A 17,608-nucleotide genomic window follows, 5' to 3' on the forward strand; every position below is an offset into this window, starting at 1 on the left:
GATTTAATTATGCATATTTTTAAAGTCTCTTAAAAAACAAAAGTAGGTTAAGACATGATTGATACTTTCACTTCAGAATTCTTAACAAGTGCAATAAAACTAGTTTTTGAAGTTAGTAGACAGTCTTGATTTACCATCACTGAATCAGAGAGCAAATTTTTCACATATTGAGTCATGACTACAGTATTTTTTTCTTTTTTTTTTTGGTAAACCACCTTAACCTGCTCTTGAAAACCTCTGGTTGGTGTATGGAATTAGTCTGAATCTGTCTCTATTTAGCCTGTGAAATTTAACAAGGCCATAGCCTGGGGTTGGTAAGGCTGTGAGCCATACCACCATCTCAGGTTTTTGATGACACCACAAACCACTTGAGATTTATTATGTTAGCAGATGTCATCAGATCTATGTGTGCACAGGTGCAGCATGCAGTTAGTGAGAGAAAGAACACTGTGCGTGTATATTTATTTTTGTACCCATACTCTCAATGGCTAGAAAATGACCCCGTGTGTCTGTCCTAGGCCCTGTGGAATTTCAGAGCTATTGCAGGAGCTTATTTGCAAAACTATTGAAGTCTTTTCCACACAGATAATTCTGTATGATGAGTAACCATGTTTTGTGGGAAAGACACTGCCTTTATTTTTATAATCAATGTCTAGGGAAAAGATATAATGGATTATAACTAAAGATTACTATAACCAATGAAAAATAAAAATAGTTACCAGTGTTTCTTACTTATGCTTGGGTTTTCTCTTATAAGACGATACACTAGGTATGTAGTCTCCTCTCTTTAATAATAATAGTTGTGCAGAGACATCTCAAACAAAATGACCAAATTTGGCATATCATGAATGTACCATTCAAGCCTTTCTAAATATTTTTAAATGATTAAGAAATATTACCGGTAGACAATAAGAAACATGAATGTTTATATTGGTTAACATATTATATATATTTTAAAAATTATATATAAATTCTTAATCATCTCAATTCTAAAAGATAGGGTAAGCTTTATTTAGTACTGAGTCTTAAGTATTCCACCATTATAATTATATACACATTAAATTTCCAAGAATTCTGGTATAATAATGGACTAAATACAATAATCTAATAAATTAGTTGTATCCTTTAATAATATAAATATAACAAATAAAACATACTTCCCATATTTTTGAGAAATACAGAAGTGAGACAAAATAAACACCTTTGGGGTAATGACTGAAAATTACTGGTTTAGATGGAATAGAGGAATTACTTCAATTATGACATAAAGCATTGTAATAATGCATGCCTTTTAGAAATAATTATATAGTGATTATTCTCAGAGATAAACACACGCAGATGTTGCTAGTACATTAAAAAAAATTCTTAATTTGAAGAAAACATACAGAAATTGCGTTACCAGTTAATTGACTTTAAGAAGAATCAGAAAATCTAAAGTGTGAATGTACTTGCAAAGCTTCCGGTACGTTCTATGTAATGAGTTGTGCCTACAACTTTAGGCAGAAAAAATACTCTTTTTAAAAAACTGGAATCACTTCAGTTAAATGTGCCTAAGGTCCAAAATGCTTAAGTAGTGTTGGATAGTGCTTATATTAAAAAATGAATCATTACTTATAATTTCTAACAAAAGATGAAAATAAAAAGATATTAGACCTTTATTATATTCTTGGAAACATTTTTAACAAAGATCATTTCAATTTAAAAATAAGTGCCTATTTGAAAACATTCCCTAATTTCTACATATTTATTTATATCACAAAATATGAAAACCAGAAAATCAGCTGACGTTGTAGATTAAAAGATGAAGATTATTCACCAATTAAAAATTTAGAAGCAACAATATGTTGAGGTGACTATGAATTAGCAAGACAGATTCCTATGAAGACATTCTTGAAAAATCCTTCTCCTTATTTCATAAACCTTGACTATCATATATGTGTACATATTTGACAGACAGAACAGTGCTCAGTATAGGAGTAAGCATTCTTGTAAGCTTTACATGTCAAAAGAAACAAATAGCATGCAAATAGAAAAAAAAAATCAAGAAAGCGGGAACATGACATGCAATGGTACACTTTATTTCTAAATATGCTTGGGAAGAGATCTGTTGACAGGTGACCCAAACCCTAGATTCCTCCAAGTCTTCATGAGAATGAAGGAAATTCTTTCCTCTTCCCTTCTCTATTCCTTTTCTCATTAAAGAAAAAAAAAAGATACTTCCTAAACAAAATTAGGTTATTTCTAAAATGTCATTTCTTCTTTGCATAAAATAGACACTGAGAAGCACTGGTAATTCTACTATAGATTTCAAACAATAATAACAGATTTTCTGTGGCACACTTAAAGAAGTGTTAGTATTTGGTAATGCTGGTCATGAAAACACTCCCCCTACCCTAAATAATCTTTATTATTTACTGCATTGAATTTTCATATTTTATATTTGGCTCCCTAGTCCTACATGTGATTTATTTGACCATAAAACTGTTAGGAAATCCTATCATAAAAACATATCTATTTGTTACCCACTTAAATTGACTGCCTGGGTAGACTGAATTATAGCTACATTGGCTAGGTGGTTAAAAATTACTTAACTTTGAGCAAGATAGAAATTATAAACTAATTTTCCTACAAAGTTATAACTGAGTGTGGAGGTGAAAATTTGTATATTCCATCCTCCTCTCCAAATATTCATCTCCTTTCCCACAGCTACATGACTTTATAGATATATACAGGTTTTTTTTTTTTTTTAAGGAAATTGGACTATGTTAAACTTGCAGCTTAACAACCTATCTTTTAAACTGTGCATTTTCTAAAGTCTAGTTGGGTCAATCCATTTTTAGGACCAAAAATCTTATTCATGATTGAAAATGTCATTTAAAATAGGTATGTACATCATGCATGTACAAACATCTATATAATGTGTCTACATGTATGAGGGTTTTTTTTCTTTTTTTTGATAATGAGGCCAAATGTCTTCCTTGTTTTTTAATGTGTAGAGTAGGAATTAAGAATCTGAACAATGTTGTTTAAGTTCTCTAAGACTTCGAGAGTAAACATAATTGGGATTAAAATACTGACATGTTCACATTCAGTAGAGAGGTAAGAACAATTCATTGGGAGTTATTCCGGTCTCATTGGTAATCACATAATTGAACAGGGTTTTTAGAGGATATTTGAAGCTATTGTTGTCTGTTGTGCAATTACATAATTAGTCAAGATCTCTGTAATAAAATCTTTTCAAACACATGTGGGCTAGTATTAAGTAAATTTAGGGCTAGTGTTGTATTTTTACTTTTAATACTTTAACTTTTAAAGCAGAATTACACAACAGCTTAACCGGTAAGCATTATTTTGCCCACAACTACAGATCCTTAATGATTGGATTACTTTAGAACTAGGCAAAAACAAACAAACAAACAAACAAAAAGTAAAAAACCCTCAACATATAAACTAATTAAAACTGCTATATTAGTGAACGTTAACTCACTATCAAATCTCTAGAGTGCTCACTTCTGGAGACTTCTGTGTATTTCTTTGGTGTTGCTTGTTTCTTCCACCAACCCATAAATTACTGACGAATTTTTTGACATTCACATGGATGCATACAAACAGAAAGTCAAAGTGCCCTCTTTCTGGTGGTTTGCTTTAATGATAACACTACGCAGTGAGGAACATTTCAAGACTCCTTTTACAGGAAAACAAACGTGGCCTGGCGAAGTTGAGCCCAGCGACGTGGCGGGAAGTAGGGAAGCAACAGCAATTCTGAACCTTTAGTATTATTATTGGTTTGGAGTCTTCACGCGGCTGTTCCGCCGGCTTCCCCCTGCCGCGCGCCCGAGGAGGGGCCCCTTGGCCGCGGCGCACCGCAGACGCGCAGTCGGAGAGCACAAAGGCGCACCGAGCGGGGCAGCCCCCAGACAGGCACGCCCTCGCCGCGCTCCTACCCCACCCGGCGGCACAAAGACCAGGCTCCCTCCCAACACTCTCACCCACCCGCGAGGGGCGCCCGCGCCGCGCAGGCCGCCACACCCACTCGGCCAGCTCCCGCCTCCCCGGCCGCGGGCGCCCTGATGAATATGCATCGCGGCGTGCCCGCCCCCGGCTCCTCCTTTCGGTTTCTTTCCCGCCGCCAGGCGGAAGCGAAGAGCCGCGCTTCCCGCGCGCCGGTACCGGCCGGGGCGGGCCGGGGCGGGGCGGATGGCGAGCTGGTGAAAGAGAAAGCCAGGGAGGTGGCAGCGGAGGATTCGGTTCGGGCGCGCAAGGGTGCGCTGCTGGGTGGCGTTCCGGGGCAGCCCCGCCGCCGGCCAGGCCAATCTCAAGGCCGGGAAGGGGTGAACGCGCGACCCCGAGGCCGCGCCTGCCACATTTGTCCAGCGCAGCCCCCACCCCTAGAGCAGCCCTGCTAAAACAACAATAAAACCCACCGAGTACACGCGCACGCGCGCGCGCGCATACACAGACACACACACTCACTCTGGACGACGTTCAAGTCAACTACGAGAAAGAGTCTTCTGCAAGTGAGAGGAGTAAAACTGGATATCCAGACTGAGGGACTGCCTGCTTTAGACTTGACTTTGACCTTCTTTTCTTCTTGGGCCAAGAATTGTGGCAGTGCAGAAAAAAAAACCAAACCCAAGTCTTAAAAAATATAAGACTACTCCTGGATGAATTTTTAAAAAACAAACACACAAAAAGAGACACCAAAACAACCCTTGAGAAAATCCACAAATTTGTACCTGAGACACGTGAAGTCAGCGACCCTGGGTTGTTACAGACTCAAGATCTCTTTTATTTAGTGCAATACAGTGCGATGGTATGTGACTTTGAAACGACGGGTTTTTTATTTTCTTGTCTGTTCGTCCTTTCCACTATTTCCCACCCTAGGCAGATTTTATTTCCTGCTTGTGCACTGTAAAGTGAAGTTTTACCCCTTTCCTAAGTGTCATTTCTGCTTTGTAGGGTGAGCTGTAGTGCTGGATTTCCAGAACCAGTGCAAATATGTATTATTTTCAAAGCGTTGGTAACTTTAGTACATGCGACACACTTTTATGGCGGGAAGCGTTGGATCTAAACAGTGCAGAATCTAGTATTTTTTCCCTTTTTAACTCCCTACTTTCTACACTTCTCCCCTAAGTGTTGGGAATAAACATTACTATACAAATACTTAAGCTGCACCTTGTAACCCATTCCATTTCTTGAAGTGTTTTTTTTTCTTCATTTTAAGGTACAACTTTGTTACATATTTTCATTTGAAAATACATTAGTTTAAGTGAGGGAAGTACTGTTTAGCTGATTGGTGTGTTGGAGTTTTAAAAATTGGTGTTCCTTTCTCAAAGTTGCTGCACGTAATTATTAGACCTCCTTCCACCAGGTCCCCCTTAAAACAATTATGATGAACCCCCCCCCCCCCTTAATATTTCTTATTCTCACCCCTCTGTTTTTGCTCCAGGATTTCTTTCACTCTGCCTAAATCTGTGTGGGTCTGTGTGTCTGCCTTTTCCCTTGTCCTCTCTTCACCAGTGTGTCTGGGACACATTTTAATGCACAATATCCCATCCATTAAGTTGTGGCTGAATGCGAAGTGTGTGAGGATTTGGCAGCTTTCAGGTCGAAGGGGGCGGGGAAGCCAGTTTCGACTTTGACACAAGAAGCCGAAGTGGTGTGATTGGAATTATTATTAGGGCTGTGAACATGGCCATCTTCTCCTGGTTGGAAGAACTGCCATTGAACTTGAGACGGGACAGACAAGATCTCCAAGTTCCCCCACCCCCAGTACAGTAGCTGGCAGGGAAAAGGCGCCAAAATACACAAGACTAACTCTGACTTTCCTTGAACAGATCCTATAGCACCATCCTTTGTAACTTTAACTTCCAACAGGCGGGAAAAAGTTAACTTTTGAACCCATACTTTAACAGACATTTAAATCAGCTTTAAATGGAATAAGTCCAGAAAGTCATACGTGCATGCTTATGTGGTTAGTGAAGAATGCACGTGTAAATAAGCTGGGTGCATGTGTGTATGTGACTGAGGAGTTCAAGATTTAATCAAAGTCAGAATTAGTGTGACTTTCCAGTGCATTTACTGTAGGGGGAAGAGCACTGTGAGACAAATAAGCTGACCTTTAAGCAGCCTAAGTAAAAACTGCAAAGAGTTGTGAAACACAAAACGTTGTGGTTTCCAGTTTTACATTTGAGGTTTGATGTTTTCATTTAATGGTATGAGAGATGGAGAAAGCGCCAGTGCTGAAAAGTCCCTATTAAATCATATGTGGGCAGAGGTCAAGCACTCTAACTCACTGACACAATATACTACAGATCCCTGCCTAGTGATGGGGAACACAGGAAAAAGTGCTTGGGCAATAAAAGTATTAGAACGGTAATTATTGTCCGTGGTTGGGACTGCATTCTTGTGCACTGGGAAAGGTTTTTACTGGCCCTGATGAATTTTAAAGCCTAGTATTGTTGAAAGCTATTTTAATAGGAAATTGATTAGCTGAGTGTTTCATACAATAAATGGTGACAGATTCATTGTTTGATGTCCAAAATAAATTCCTTTTATTCTTTAGCAGACATAGGCATTCATTTAATTTTAATATGATCAGACTGAGCAGCAGCATAATTTTGAGTGAATGTGATATCACAAACATCTGTAACTTTGTTTTTGGAGTTTGTGGCATCACACAATTTGACAGTATTATTTCTTTGAAATTTATTAGCTTGTGCTGTTAAAATGTTTCAGATACATTCAGAGATAAGTTTACTGAACATATATTTTGTAAAGGCCCAGTTGTTTTGTGTTTTCTCTTTGTAATTATGTAGCTTTTTCCTTAACTTTTAATTTGAAAGTTCAAATGCACAATTCTGTTGTTATGTGTTGTTTTGGTTTTGATATAGAATAGCAGCTTTCAAAGGAAGGACTAGATTAAGGAGTACAGAAAGTTTAGGTTGGTCTGTGATGCACTTTTTGTACTTAATCCAGAATGTCAGGACTACTTTTCCATTTTGGACAGAGTTTTCTAAATGTCTTTTAAAAAATGATCTGTTTTCACATGTCACAAAACACATTTGGATGGGTAACAAAAGTCAATTTATGTGTACAAATAAAATGTATAGTTTTACTTTAAACGTTAGCTATTTTGAAAAGGGCAATACTGTAATTACAACTCTCTCAACATCAGCAGAGAAGGCACTGTTTGGTGTGTGAGACAGTGTATATAACCTTTGTAGTACTGTGAAGGAAGCAAGGCAACTATAACTGAGATTTTCAAAGTCTGAAATAAATCATGCAAAGGTTGCAGGCCAACTGATGACTTTGTAATCCAGAGAGCAAATGTTTTTCACAGTTGGGAATCCCTGTAGATGAACTGGACTCATTTCAGTAGAGCAGTAGAAACCACATAACCCTAAATGGAGGAATCTGGCCCAGTCAGTGTTCAGATTCAGGTTTGTAATTTGTAAATGTGCCTGAGATGTAGATATACTTAGTGAGATTTTTTTTTTTTTTAAATAGTTGAGTACAGGCATTTCAGCAGCAACATTAACAGCATCATTTTTCTCATTTAGTTTTGTCCTCAGGGGAGACCAAACAGCTCTCAGAGGAGAGGAAAAAAAGTCCAAGGTTATTTATTCATTTCAGTGAAAGGCAAAGGTCTGGAGTGGGGGTGGGGAAACTAACTGGTTGGGAATTCTCTAGTGGGGAGAAATTGCTACCCTAATTTGACAGTAGTAGTTTAAGGACTCTGAGAGCTGGGCATGATTTTGCAATTCCCATCAAGTGCAGGCAATTTCAGTACTTGTTGGTTGTTTATATATGCATTTTTGAGTGGATTTTGGTGTTGCTACTTGTGGATATAAATTTATATTTTTCCAGGCTATACATGTATGATTTTAGTGGTTCATTCTGAAGAAAGATCCCTGGACATGGTATAATGGATACTTGGAGTTTTGCAGGCCTGTTTTCTGGGGTCATGAGGTCATCTGTCTCTTTTGGATTAAGTTTTTAAATATTGATATTGGCTATGCAGCCAGGGCATGTGGAATTGTTGAACCACCACATGTAAGAGCTAAAAAATGAAAACAAAAACAAAAACAAAAAAACAGTCACTGGGTGTATTAAAAATGACAGCATTAGCTTTGTTCAGCTCCAAAAAACCTTATGTGAAGTTGCCCTGGTTTTGCAACCTATCCTACAGTTTCTTTACAAAGAAAAAAAATCAAAAGGAAAACACTATATGGAGATACCTGAGATGTTAAACTTCTGTCTGGAGGTCAGTGAGTGAAAGGCTCAAACTTGGCAACAATGTTTATTTTTAAATATATAATTGGGTCCTGAAAAATCCAGTCACCTGAAGCACTGGCCTTCCTTTTAGAAACCAGTAAACTTTCTTTCAGAAAAGAAATTTTCTCCCCCATAAGATGGCAGGGAATATAGATAACCTAGGGGAGAAATCCTTAGGATACTGACATCAGATTTTCTTGAGGGAGCCATTTACCTCTTTCCTGCTCCTCAGCCAGGTTGGAGGATGAGTGAAAGTGGCCTAACAGTGTTTTAAGCTTTTTTGCGGGGGAGGATAAGAACAAAAATAGAGTTTGGAAGAGGTCAGTACCAAAGTTTGTGTGTTGGCCCATTCTGACACTGTCAGAAACTTTCGAGAGATACTTTAAAACCACTTTCAATTCCATGGCAGAGGCATGCTGGAAAAAAGGGAAAGTGAATAGAAAGCATGTACTTTCTCTCAGTTCCTCCTCTTCTACTTGGTATTTCTCAAATTAAAGGTGGTTGACAAGTGCTGAGAGACAACAGAGAAGCCAGGTGTCCCATGAACCCAAAGCTACCAGTCCATCAGTTACAGAAGACTCCCCTCTAGTGTTCTTCCTGAAAGGCCTGCAGTGACTTTGGCATTGGCTGGACAAGAAGCAGTGCTGGTGGGGTTCGGGGTGGGTATCAGGCATCCGACTGTGGCTTCAAGGCCTGAGAGTCAAAGCCATATATACTGAGCACCCCTTAAGACACCCTTCCAGGAAGTCTCTTTGCTTAAGCTTCACTCCTTTTTGTTTTCCTCACCTCACATTTTCCTTCTTCTTGGAAACAAATCAAACCCCCAAACTACCAAGCATCCTCTATGGTCATCCATGTGTACTTAGCCATAAACACTGTACAAAGTGGGGCGTCTGAGATTTGAACCTGTAAGGGCTGGGCCTGGCAGCCCCCAGTTCTTCTCTCTGGGTCTTACCTGGGTCTGATGCTGCTTCTTGGCCCCTGGTGCTGCTGCAGCTTTTGTGACTTCTTCTGTATAATGGTTGTCAATTTTTCCTTTTTCTTTTTTAAGCTTGTGAGAAACTTTTGAATGCAACCTCATTTTGGTGGCAAAAAGAAAATAATTTGTTGGAAAGGGAAACTAGTAAGAGGAGGAGGGGTAGCAATGTCTGGAGACACTTGCCCAGGGCTCAGCACTGGGCCTCTTTTGCCAGGGGACAAGGCTGGTTCTGGGCTCTCTGGCTGAAAAGAGTGTTCTCTGGGTGCCAGAGTTTCACTGGGGGTGGTGTGGTGAGGAGAAAGGGAGGGAGGGAGAAGGGAGGGAGAGAGATGGGCACAGGATTTTTAAAGAGACCCCCAAATAATGGCTTCTGTTAGAGTCCAGGCATTCAAAGAGGTGTGTTCAAGGACATGAGTACATTCGTGCCAAGGGGAATGTCTTTTATGGTAAATTAACTCCAGTTAAATTGAATATTTGTTCAAAGGGAAACTCCAGTAGTTAAAGCTGGTATTATCAGTAGAGCTTCCCCACCCCCCTTCCCTCCAACCAACCCCCCCTCCCCCGCAGAATCTGGTGAGGGTGAGAAAAGGGATGCGATATAATGTGCAAAACAAAGTGATGCTTTGGGGTTGTTCGTCTTTTTCTTTTTAAATCTAAGATGAGGTTGCCTACAATTTGTGAGAGAGAAATGAGTATTTATTTGGATTAACCCCGACTGTCACCTCATTTCTTTCATCTATAAAGACTGTCAACTTTATCCCAGCTTTTCAAAAAGAAGAAATGACCGGCACAAAGGAAATTAACGTTGTCAGAACGCTGACTAGAGGATTTGCCTGCGGGGGGAGCGGGGAGGCTGTTCCCAGCGGCGCGTGCCCTAAAGGGTTAAGTCGCCCGAGTTCTTGTTCTCGCAGTTTCCTCGACTTTACCTGTCTCCTCCGACCCCCGGCCCTTCCCCGCAGCCTCCTCCACCCCACCCCCCGCGCCTTTCTTCTCCGGGCTCTCGGTTTACGGGGGCTGCAGCTGGTAGACTTGGCAAGCTCGCCTCATTAAGAGCGCTTTTTGAAAACGGACTGTGTTTGAGCATTTCCCTAATGAGGACAGGACGGGGTTAAAAAGTGACCATTTCATGGTTGACTTGAACCTGCCTACTTTTCTTGATGTGTCGTTGTGAAATGCTTGATGTGGATAACTCCCACTTGGTGAAGGAAAAAGTCACTGCTGCCTTCAGGTCCGCTGGGGGAGGGAAGAGGGGACGGTAGGCAGAAGCGGGAGACTCTGAAGGAGGAGAAAGTTGGGGAAAAAATCGAGAGCGAGGAAGAGGGAAGGAGGCAGGGGGATCCGTGGTGAACCTCCAAACACTTCCCCAGCACAGTTGAAAGCGGGGGCGGCCCCGCCTGGGGTTGGGGGCGGACTGGGCCCCTTTACAGCCCCCAGGGATAGACGCGGAGCCCCAGGCACTCACTTTTCCTTTCTCTATTGTCTGGGCAGTCTTTGATTCCACCACTTCCCCACCCACTCCAAGAGGAAAACCGGAATTTGGGGGGCGGTGTGTGTGTGTGTGTGTGTGTGTGTGTGTGTGTAAACGGGAGCTAGTCAAGCCGCTCCCTCAAAATCCCCGGAATCAAGTTCATTCACACGGGGCCTGCAGCTCGCGGCCGGGATGGGGGCGGGGCAGCGACGCGGGAGTGAGGCAGGCGCGGGCGCCCAGTGGCTTCGGGTGGGCAGCCTCTGGAGGGCTGCAGCCGCACACGGCACCGCGTTCGCGCGCGCGCGCGCGCGCGCGCGCGCGCCCGCCCCGCAGCCCCGGGCGCGCCGCAGCCCCGCCCTGCCTGCACCCTGGCGGGGAAGGACCCGCTTTCCGCCCGCGCCCCGGGCCCTGGGGGGTGGGGATTGGGAAAAAGCCAGCCGGGCTGCAGTAGGAGGAGAGAGGAGCGGGGCGCTGGGAGGAGGAGGGAGCTGGAGGCGGCAGCGGCTCGGCGGGTCCTCCCGCTCCTAGCGAGGCCACGTGCACGCGGCACCCCCAGGGAAGGCGGCAAACCGCGGCGAAGCACCGCTTGGGTGTAGCTGTCCCGGGCGCGGTCGCCCGCTGGAGGGACCTCTCCCCGCTTCCTACCCGCGAATGAGGGCTTCGGGCTGGGGGCCGGGGTCTGGGCGCCGTGTCCTCCACGTCCGCGCTGATGCGCCCCAACTATTTAAACCCAAGTTCGCTCAGGCGACTGCCTTCTCGGCCTCACCCTCCTCCTCGTTTCAGCCGCGGGCTCAGTGGACCGCGCCCGCCCCGGGTGCAAGTGTCGGCACCCCAGCTCCGGCCCCGGGGCGGCCTGAGTGTGAGGGAATTTTCCATTCGTTCCTTTCTCGGGCCCAGACCGGTTCAGTCCTTCTCGCACTAGGATGTTCCCGCGGCTTAAAGAGTCCGCAGCGAGTGCCGAAATACCTCTCCTAGGGCGGGTTTTGGGGTGTGTTGTATGTGTGTGGTGGCATGGGAAGGGTGGCTGATTATATTTTTTTGGGGAAAAAAAGTCATAGTAGCATTGCACCGGTATGATACCTTTAACAAGTGGGGGTGTGTGTGGAGAGAGCAAGAGAGAAGCAGGAGGAGGAGGAGGAAGGTGGGGGGCGGGGGGTGTGGAGAGGCTGGTGCAAAAGGAATGCGCGTTTGCAGGAGGAGGAGTAAAGCGATGATTGTGTAATTAAATAATAAAACAATCCTTAAGTCTGATTTGGAGAGAGCTCGAGAGGGGTCCAGAGGGTGGAACCGGTGAATTTTTCAACTTCCAAGTTTTGCAACGAGAGAAAGCAAGAGAGGGAGGGGAAAAAAGAGCCCAGAGCAGAAAAGAGAGGAGTTTGGAGCCGAGCGGGAGAGCGGGATTTATCGTTTGGGATTTTTCTGGAGATCCTTTCGATCCCCCTGGGCTGTGGGCAGCAGCAGCAACAGCAGCAGCCGCCTCCTCGCTCGGCCGGGTCAGACGTGGGGCGAGGCGGGCGGGCCGGCCGGCGGGCGGGCACTGAGGAGCGGGCGCGGGCGGCGGCGGCTGCAGCCGGGACGGCGCTCCGCAAGACTCTTCCGCCCGGGAGATCTGCGCTCGCGCCCCCTCCCTCATCCAGGCCTCTCCCTTCTCCCCCACCCACCCCGCCCCCACCCGGCCCTCTCCCGCGCGCGCCCCGCCACCCGCGCGCACTCGCTCACGTTCCCCCTCGCGCACACACATGGTCGGCTCGCGGCAAAGTTTAGCCTGCGATCACCACTCCGCGATCCTGCCGCAGTGTTCGGGGCTGTAACCTTGAACTTTCCCAGCGCGGTGACACATTCTCCTCGCTCTCCCTGCCGCCCGCCCTCCTGCGCCCCCCTCCCCGCCTTTTTTAAAAAAGCATTTCACCATCCACCACCACCCCAATCCAACCCACACTGAACCTTCGCGCACCCCAAACCCCCGACAACAACAACAACAACAACAACTGCAAAACAGAAAACAAATCCCCAAACCCAGGCGAAAAGCAGCTAACACCGGCGGCGGCGGCGGCAGCGGCCTCGGCGAGCACGGCCAGCGCGCTCGGACTGCAAGAGGGTTAAAAGTGTAGATTGGATTTCACCCCGGGAAATCTAGCACGCCGAGTGAACTTGAATCTTTGGCTATTTAAGGAGGACTGGGTTTGTTGTGAAGTTGCGGTGATCCAGCGCAGAGCCCCGTCCTGATTGATCGCATCGCGGGGCTCAGATGACTGTAAAATGAATAGATGAAATTCTTGCTTCTCGAAGATTTTCTTGGGCATCTCCGGGAAAGTGCGTTTTAAGGCGAAGTCATGATGTATTCTCCCATCTGTCTCACTCAGGTACATGTCTCGATCACTTTCTCGAGCTTTCTCTGGCCCCCGACGCCTTTGTTTTGTTTTCTTGCTTTCGTCCTGCGGACAATTAACGGCTTTAGTTAACCTCCGCACATCCCAGTCCCTCGGAGAAGTGGCGGCAGGCTTTGCGGGACGGCGTGGGAGCCGGCGCAAGGCCCCTCGCCCACGGCCGCTGCGCACGCCCAGCTCCTCGCCCTGGGCACGGAGAGCGGGCGCCAGGGCCGGGCAAGGCTGTCGGGGGTGGGCAGGGCCGAGGCCAGCTTGCACGAGCCCCTAGGCGGCCCCCCAAGTGCCGGCTGTGGCACGGTACCCCTGCCCAGGGTATCTGCCGCTCTTTCGGCCGCTTGCGCTCAGAGGCGGACTTGGTCTTTAGAGAAGCTTTAGGGGGGAACTGAGCTCTTAAAAAACAGCCTGTGAACTTGGGCGAGGGGACTCCAGCACGAGTCTGTGTGGGCGCCTCTGGACTCTGCTGCAGGCTGTGGGCGAGCGACGAAGCGAGTCCGAAGTTGTGGTCCGGGGACCCATTCCTTTGCTTTATTTGGGACCTAAAATCCTGGTCCATAGTGACCCGCATTTGGGACTTCCAACGACCATAGCACAAAGGCGGTCTTTACATTGGCATGGGTTTAGTGGGTTGTGGTGAATCTTAGGGACTTTTAGGACGTGTTCATTTTGTGGAGACCTGTTCGTTTGACGATATTTGGGCGTAGTTCGTAAGGCATAAAGTAATGCTTGAAAAGTAAGGTCATTTTAATTTTTTTACTTTGAAAATTATCCTAAGACTTTAGCAACAATGTTATGAAATAAAACACTGGCCTTATACTTTTTTTTTTTTTTAAGACACAATTTATATCACTTTCAACCAGGCGGTTAAATGAAAAAGTGAGGAGACTGAACAGGCTTACCTGGGCGCAGTTTTCATCGTTGCCTAGCGAACTAAGCAACTGATAAAGTAATTAAATAGCTTTGCCCAGAATTGTTATTTGAAGCGATATTTTAAGTCTTTAAAGGTATAGAACAATTTACTTTTAGGAGTATTTGTCATGATTGGTAAACTGAGAACTATCATCTTTGACATTGGCATAAAAACTAAACAGCTAAAGAAGTGTTGGCTAGTTTTGAGTGTGTTAAAAAATTTAAAACATCTAAAATCACAATGAAACATTTTTAAAAATGGACAAATAATTAAGATTTCAATTGTATGACAATTAGAAGCCATTGTGATTCAAAAGGACTGAGGCATTCATAAATTGTGAATGAAGATGAAAACAATGATAAGGCTTATTCAGTGATTGGATACAGTCCTGTAGCTTTTTGGCTGACACATTTTTTATTGTTTATATTTTGTTTGGCATCTGAGTATGATTAACTTAGATATGGCTATTTTAAGCAAGTAAACGTGCACTTTAATTTAAAAAAACTGGAAAAATGGGTTGCTGAGTTATTTGTATTTTAAAAGCTATCAATGATTATATCCAACAAATATGATGAAACTGTTTCAGGTATAATGTATTGCCCTTATTGTAAAAGTTATCTTTAATAGTACACATCAGCAGGAATTTTCCCCTCTTTCTGGTAAACTACATCCATTTGTATTATTTTTCCATTGGGATGAAATATAACAAATCAAAGTAAGCTTTTCACTTACAAAGTTCTGCATCACATTCTCACCTGAATAATTGTCTTTTTTGTATTTATATTTTCCAATATTGGCTTTTTAAAAAAACACTCCTAGTGATTACATTGCATTTTTAGTCTCCCCTACATATGTATAGAAAAGTGACTAGTTTTATCTCGATTTGCTAAGTTAAAAATAATATTTCAGCATCCTGACATATGGAGTGTTCAGAGCATATACAGCATAATTGTTCAGCTATCACATTAGTATTCAAGGATATACACTTACCGACACTAATTCATGATGACTAATATTCTCTACTATTTTAATAATATAAATATGAGTTGATATATTAAAATTAGGGATTTAGGGCCTATACTAGAGAAGAAATTTTAGCTCTAGAATTCTCATTTAACTAATCTCAGTGTGACTGTTTAGGTAATGTAAGGTATTGCAAAAGTGAGGACACATTAACAGTGTTACTTTTGTATCAGATCTGTAGCTTAATTTTGTATTGTAAAGAGCCTTATAGCTGAAGCACAACATGTTTTAGGAAGCGCAAATACAAAATAAAGTAACATTCTTAATTTGTTGAAAACTTTCAAAGAGTATCTCAGTTGTTGCAATAAAGTATCTAGGTTTTAGAAAAAAAATTACAAGGAGTGATCATTAAAGTTTTTGATATTTAGCAAAATGGTATGCAGAATGTCAGTACATCAGTAGAAATCAGCATATATACATTAATATAAATCAGATGTAAAAGGAAAAATATGACTTATCATATGATTTAATATTTACTTTTTCCAAATATAAACTCTCAATAGTATAACTTTTAATGGGCATAATGAAATTGAGTATTTTTTTTTCTTTCATTGTCATTCCAATTCTTTAGGTACTCCCCCCCCCCCATGATTAATTATTATATAATGATGATGCTTCAAGAACACCTAGTAGTTACTTTTCCACCCCTATATTGTTCTAATTTTCTACCCTTTCGTGGAAACCATTGTTTCTATGAAGAAAAAATAAATATGCCTAGTCAAATTAGATTGTTTATATTTGAAATTTGTAACTTGGCTACTAATCAATTTAGACTAACTAAAGGAAGTTTTATAAGAGAAAGGATTACTGAATGTCAATGTATTTTAGTTAAAATTCTGAAAGAGCAAGTTTGCAAGTTACCTTAACATAGAACCTTTAGATCTTAAATCATTTACATGTGTTGATTTTTTTAAAAAATATTTTTTATAATTATTTAGTGTTATAATTATAACACTGTAGGACACATGAATACCTTAATTCCACCCCCCCCCCTTTGAATGAGGACAGTTACTCTGTACCATGTTCATGTCACTTACAATAGCTACTCAGGATTAGAAAACGATCACACTTGGGAGATGACATTTAGACATGTTAATGCAAAAATGTATGTGACATATAGCAAATCTCCACTTACAGTTTTTTTTTTTTTTTTTTGGTGGTGGTGGGGTGTAGGTCTCCTTATCAAATAAGTGATTCACTTAAAAGGAATCCCTGCAATAGTGATGCCCTAAAAGATATTAATAAGGCAATTTGGTGGCCTGAGAAAGTTTTCTACTTGTACTTATCAGTAAAGAAACATGTACATTTTAAAACAATATTGGGTGTAACTGACAGCAAACACGATGAAACGTTAAAAACAATGTTTTGTGTGCATTGGCTGAGAGTTTCCAAATTCAACCTTCAAATTTGCATTTTGGTTTAAGATAACTTGTTAAGATTTTGAGATTTATTTCACAATAGATGATGTTTACAGTTAAATACTGCAACTCAAACATATTTTTGATGTCTTTATAACAAAATGAAATGTCACTGAACATAGTATTTAAGGACATAGTACTTAAGTCGTACCAAATTGCTTAATATCTGTTAAGAAAATATTGCATTTTAGGAAGCATGACAAGGGTAAAATGAAACAAAGCTCCCCCACGAACTCTTTACATTCTCAAATTTTTAGTTTATGAATGCATATATGCATGTTTTTTAGTCATATCAATAAATCATAGTAAAAGTCAGATCATAGGAAGTGAGTTCCCAAAGCACGTTTAAGTCCACATTTCCTTGACCAGTCTTTCCTTTTGCATATATTTTGAAGACGGATAAACAAAGTTTTTGTAGTTACAGTGAAAGCTGAAAGCATGGCATCAGAAAGTGTATGAAGATAGGGAGGTCTTATCATGGGCTGTGGTTGCTGTGAGCAGGGCTGCCTTCCCACACAAAGAACAGATTGTGGTTTAACTCTTTCCATGGCCTAGTTTAATGTGCTCACATAGTAACTGAATTGTTCAAATCTCCACTGGAAACTGCTGATCGGTTTAATGATTTCCTCTGTGGCATTGGGTTATGCCTCATGCTGTGATGTAATCATCTGCATTCTGTATTGTTATAAAATTTTGGTTCATACTTATTCTGCTGTAGGAACATTTTATGGCAATATGTTGGAACACTTGATAACTACATTATTGATTGAATGGGACATACCCCTATTCTTTGGAACCACAAGCTATTAACATGTTATAGTCTTTAGCCTTAAAGTTTTGAATTTTGGCTTAAAATGCATTTGGGGGGGGGACACCTTTGTTGGAGTGTCATTAGTTTATTTTTATCATCTTACCTAATGGAATTAGCAAGTCTGCTTATTAAATAGAATTATTCCATATAGTTCAGGGTGACTAACATGAGTATGTAAATTCTAACTTGGGATACAGTCAGTTAGAGAAAGTTGTTCTGTGGTCGGCATGACAGTGTAGTCAATGTGATCAGAAAAATGGTCACAGTGAAAGTTCTCCTTTGCTTCAGATCTTGGCTTATTGCATATCTACAGTGTGCACGCACAGGACGTTATGTTC

The 17,608-nt window shown here is 42.2% G+C and overlaps 1 protein-coding gene across 7 annotated transcripts in view; it reads left to right on the forward strand.

The window, feature by feature from the left end:
* The window catches only part of NFIB (nuclear factor I B), a 433,171-nt gene that overhangs the window by 199,856 nt on the left and 215,707 nt on the right, over positions 1-17,608 (forward strand). The window contains exon 1 of one of the 7 annotated variants that reach the window (XM_081278618.1): positions 11,855-13,087. The exons of 5 other annotated variants lie outside the window; for them this stretch is intronic. In XM_081278618.1, coding sequence (XP_081134744.1) covers positions 13,058-13,087 — 30 coding nt within the window. In that variant the 5' untranslated portion in view covers positions 11,855-13,057. Of the gene's footprint in view, positions 1-11,854; positions 13,088-17,608 lie in introns of those variants that run through there. One more of the 7 variants, XM_081278619.1, reaches the window with a different exon arrangement.

The sequence above is a fragment of the Spermophilus citellus genome (genome assembly GCF_964194105.1).
Source record: "Spermophilus citellus genome assembly, chromosome: 2".
NCBI classification, from domain to species: domain Eukaryota; kingdom Metazoa; phylum Chordata; class Mammalia; order Rodentia; family Sciuridae; genus Spermophilus; species Spermophilus citellus.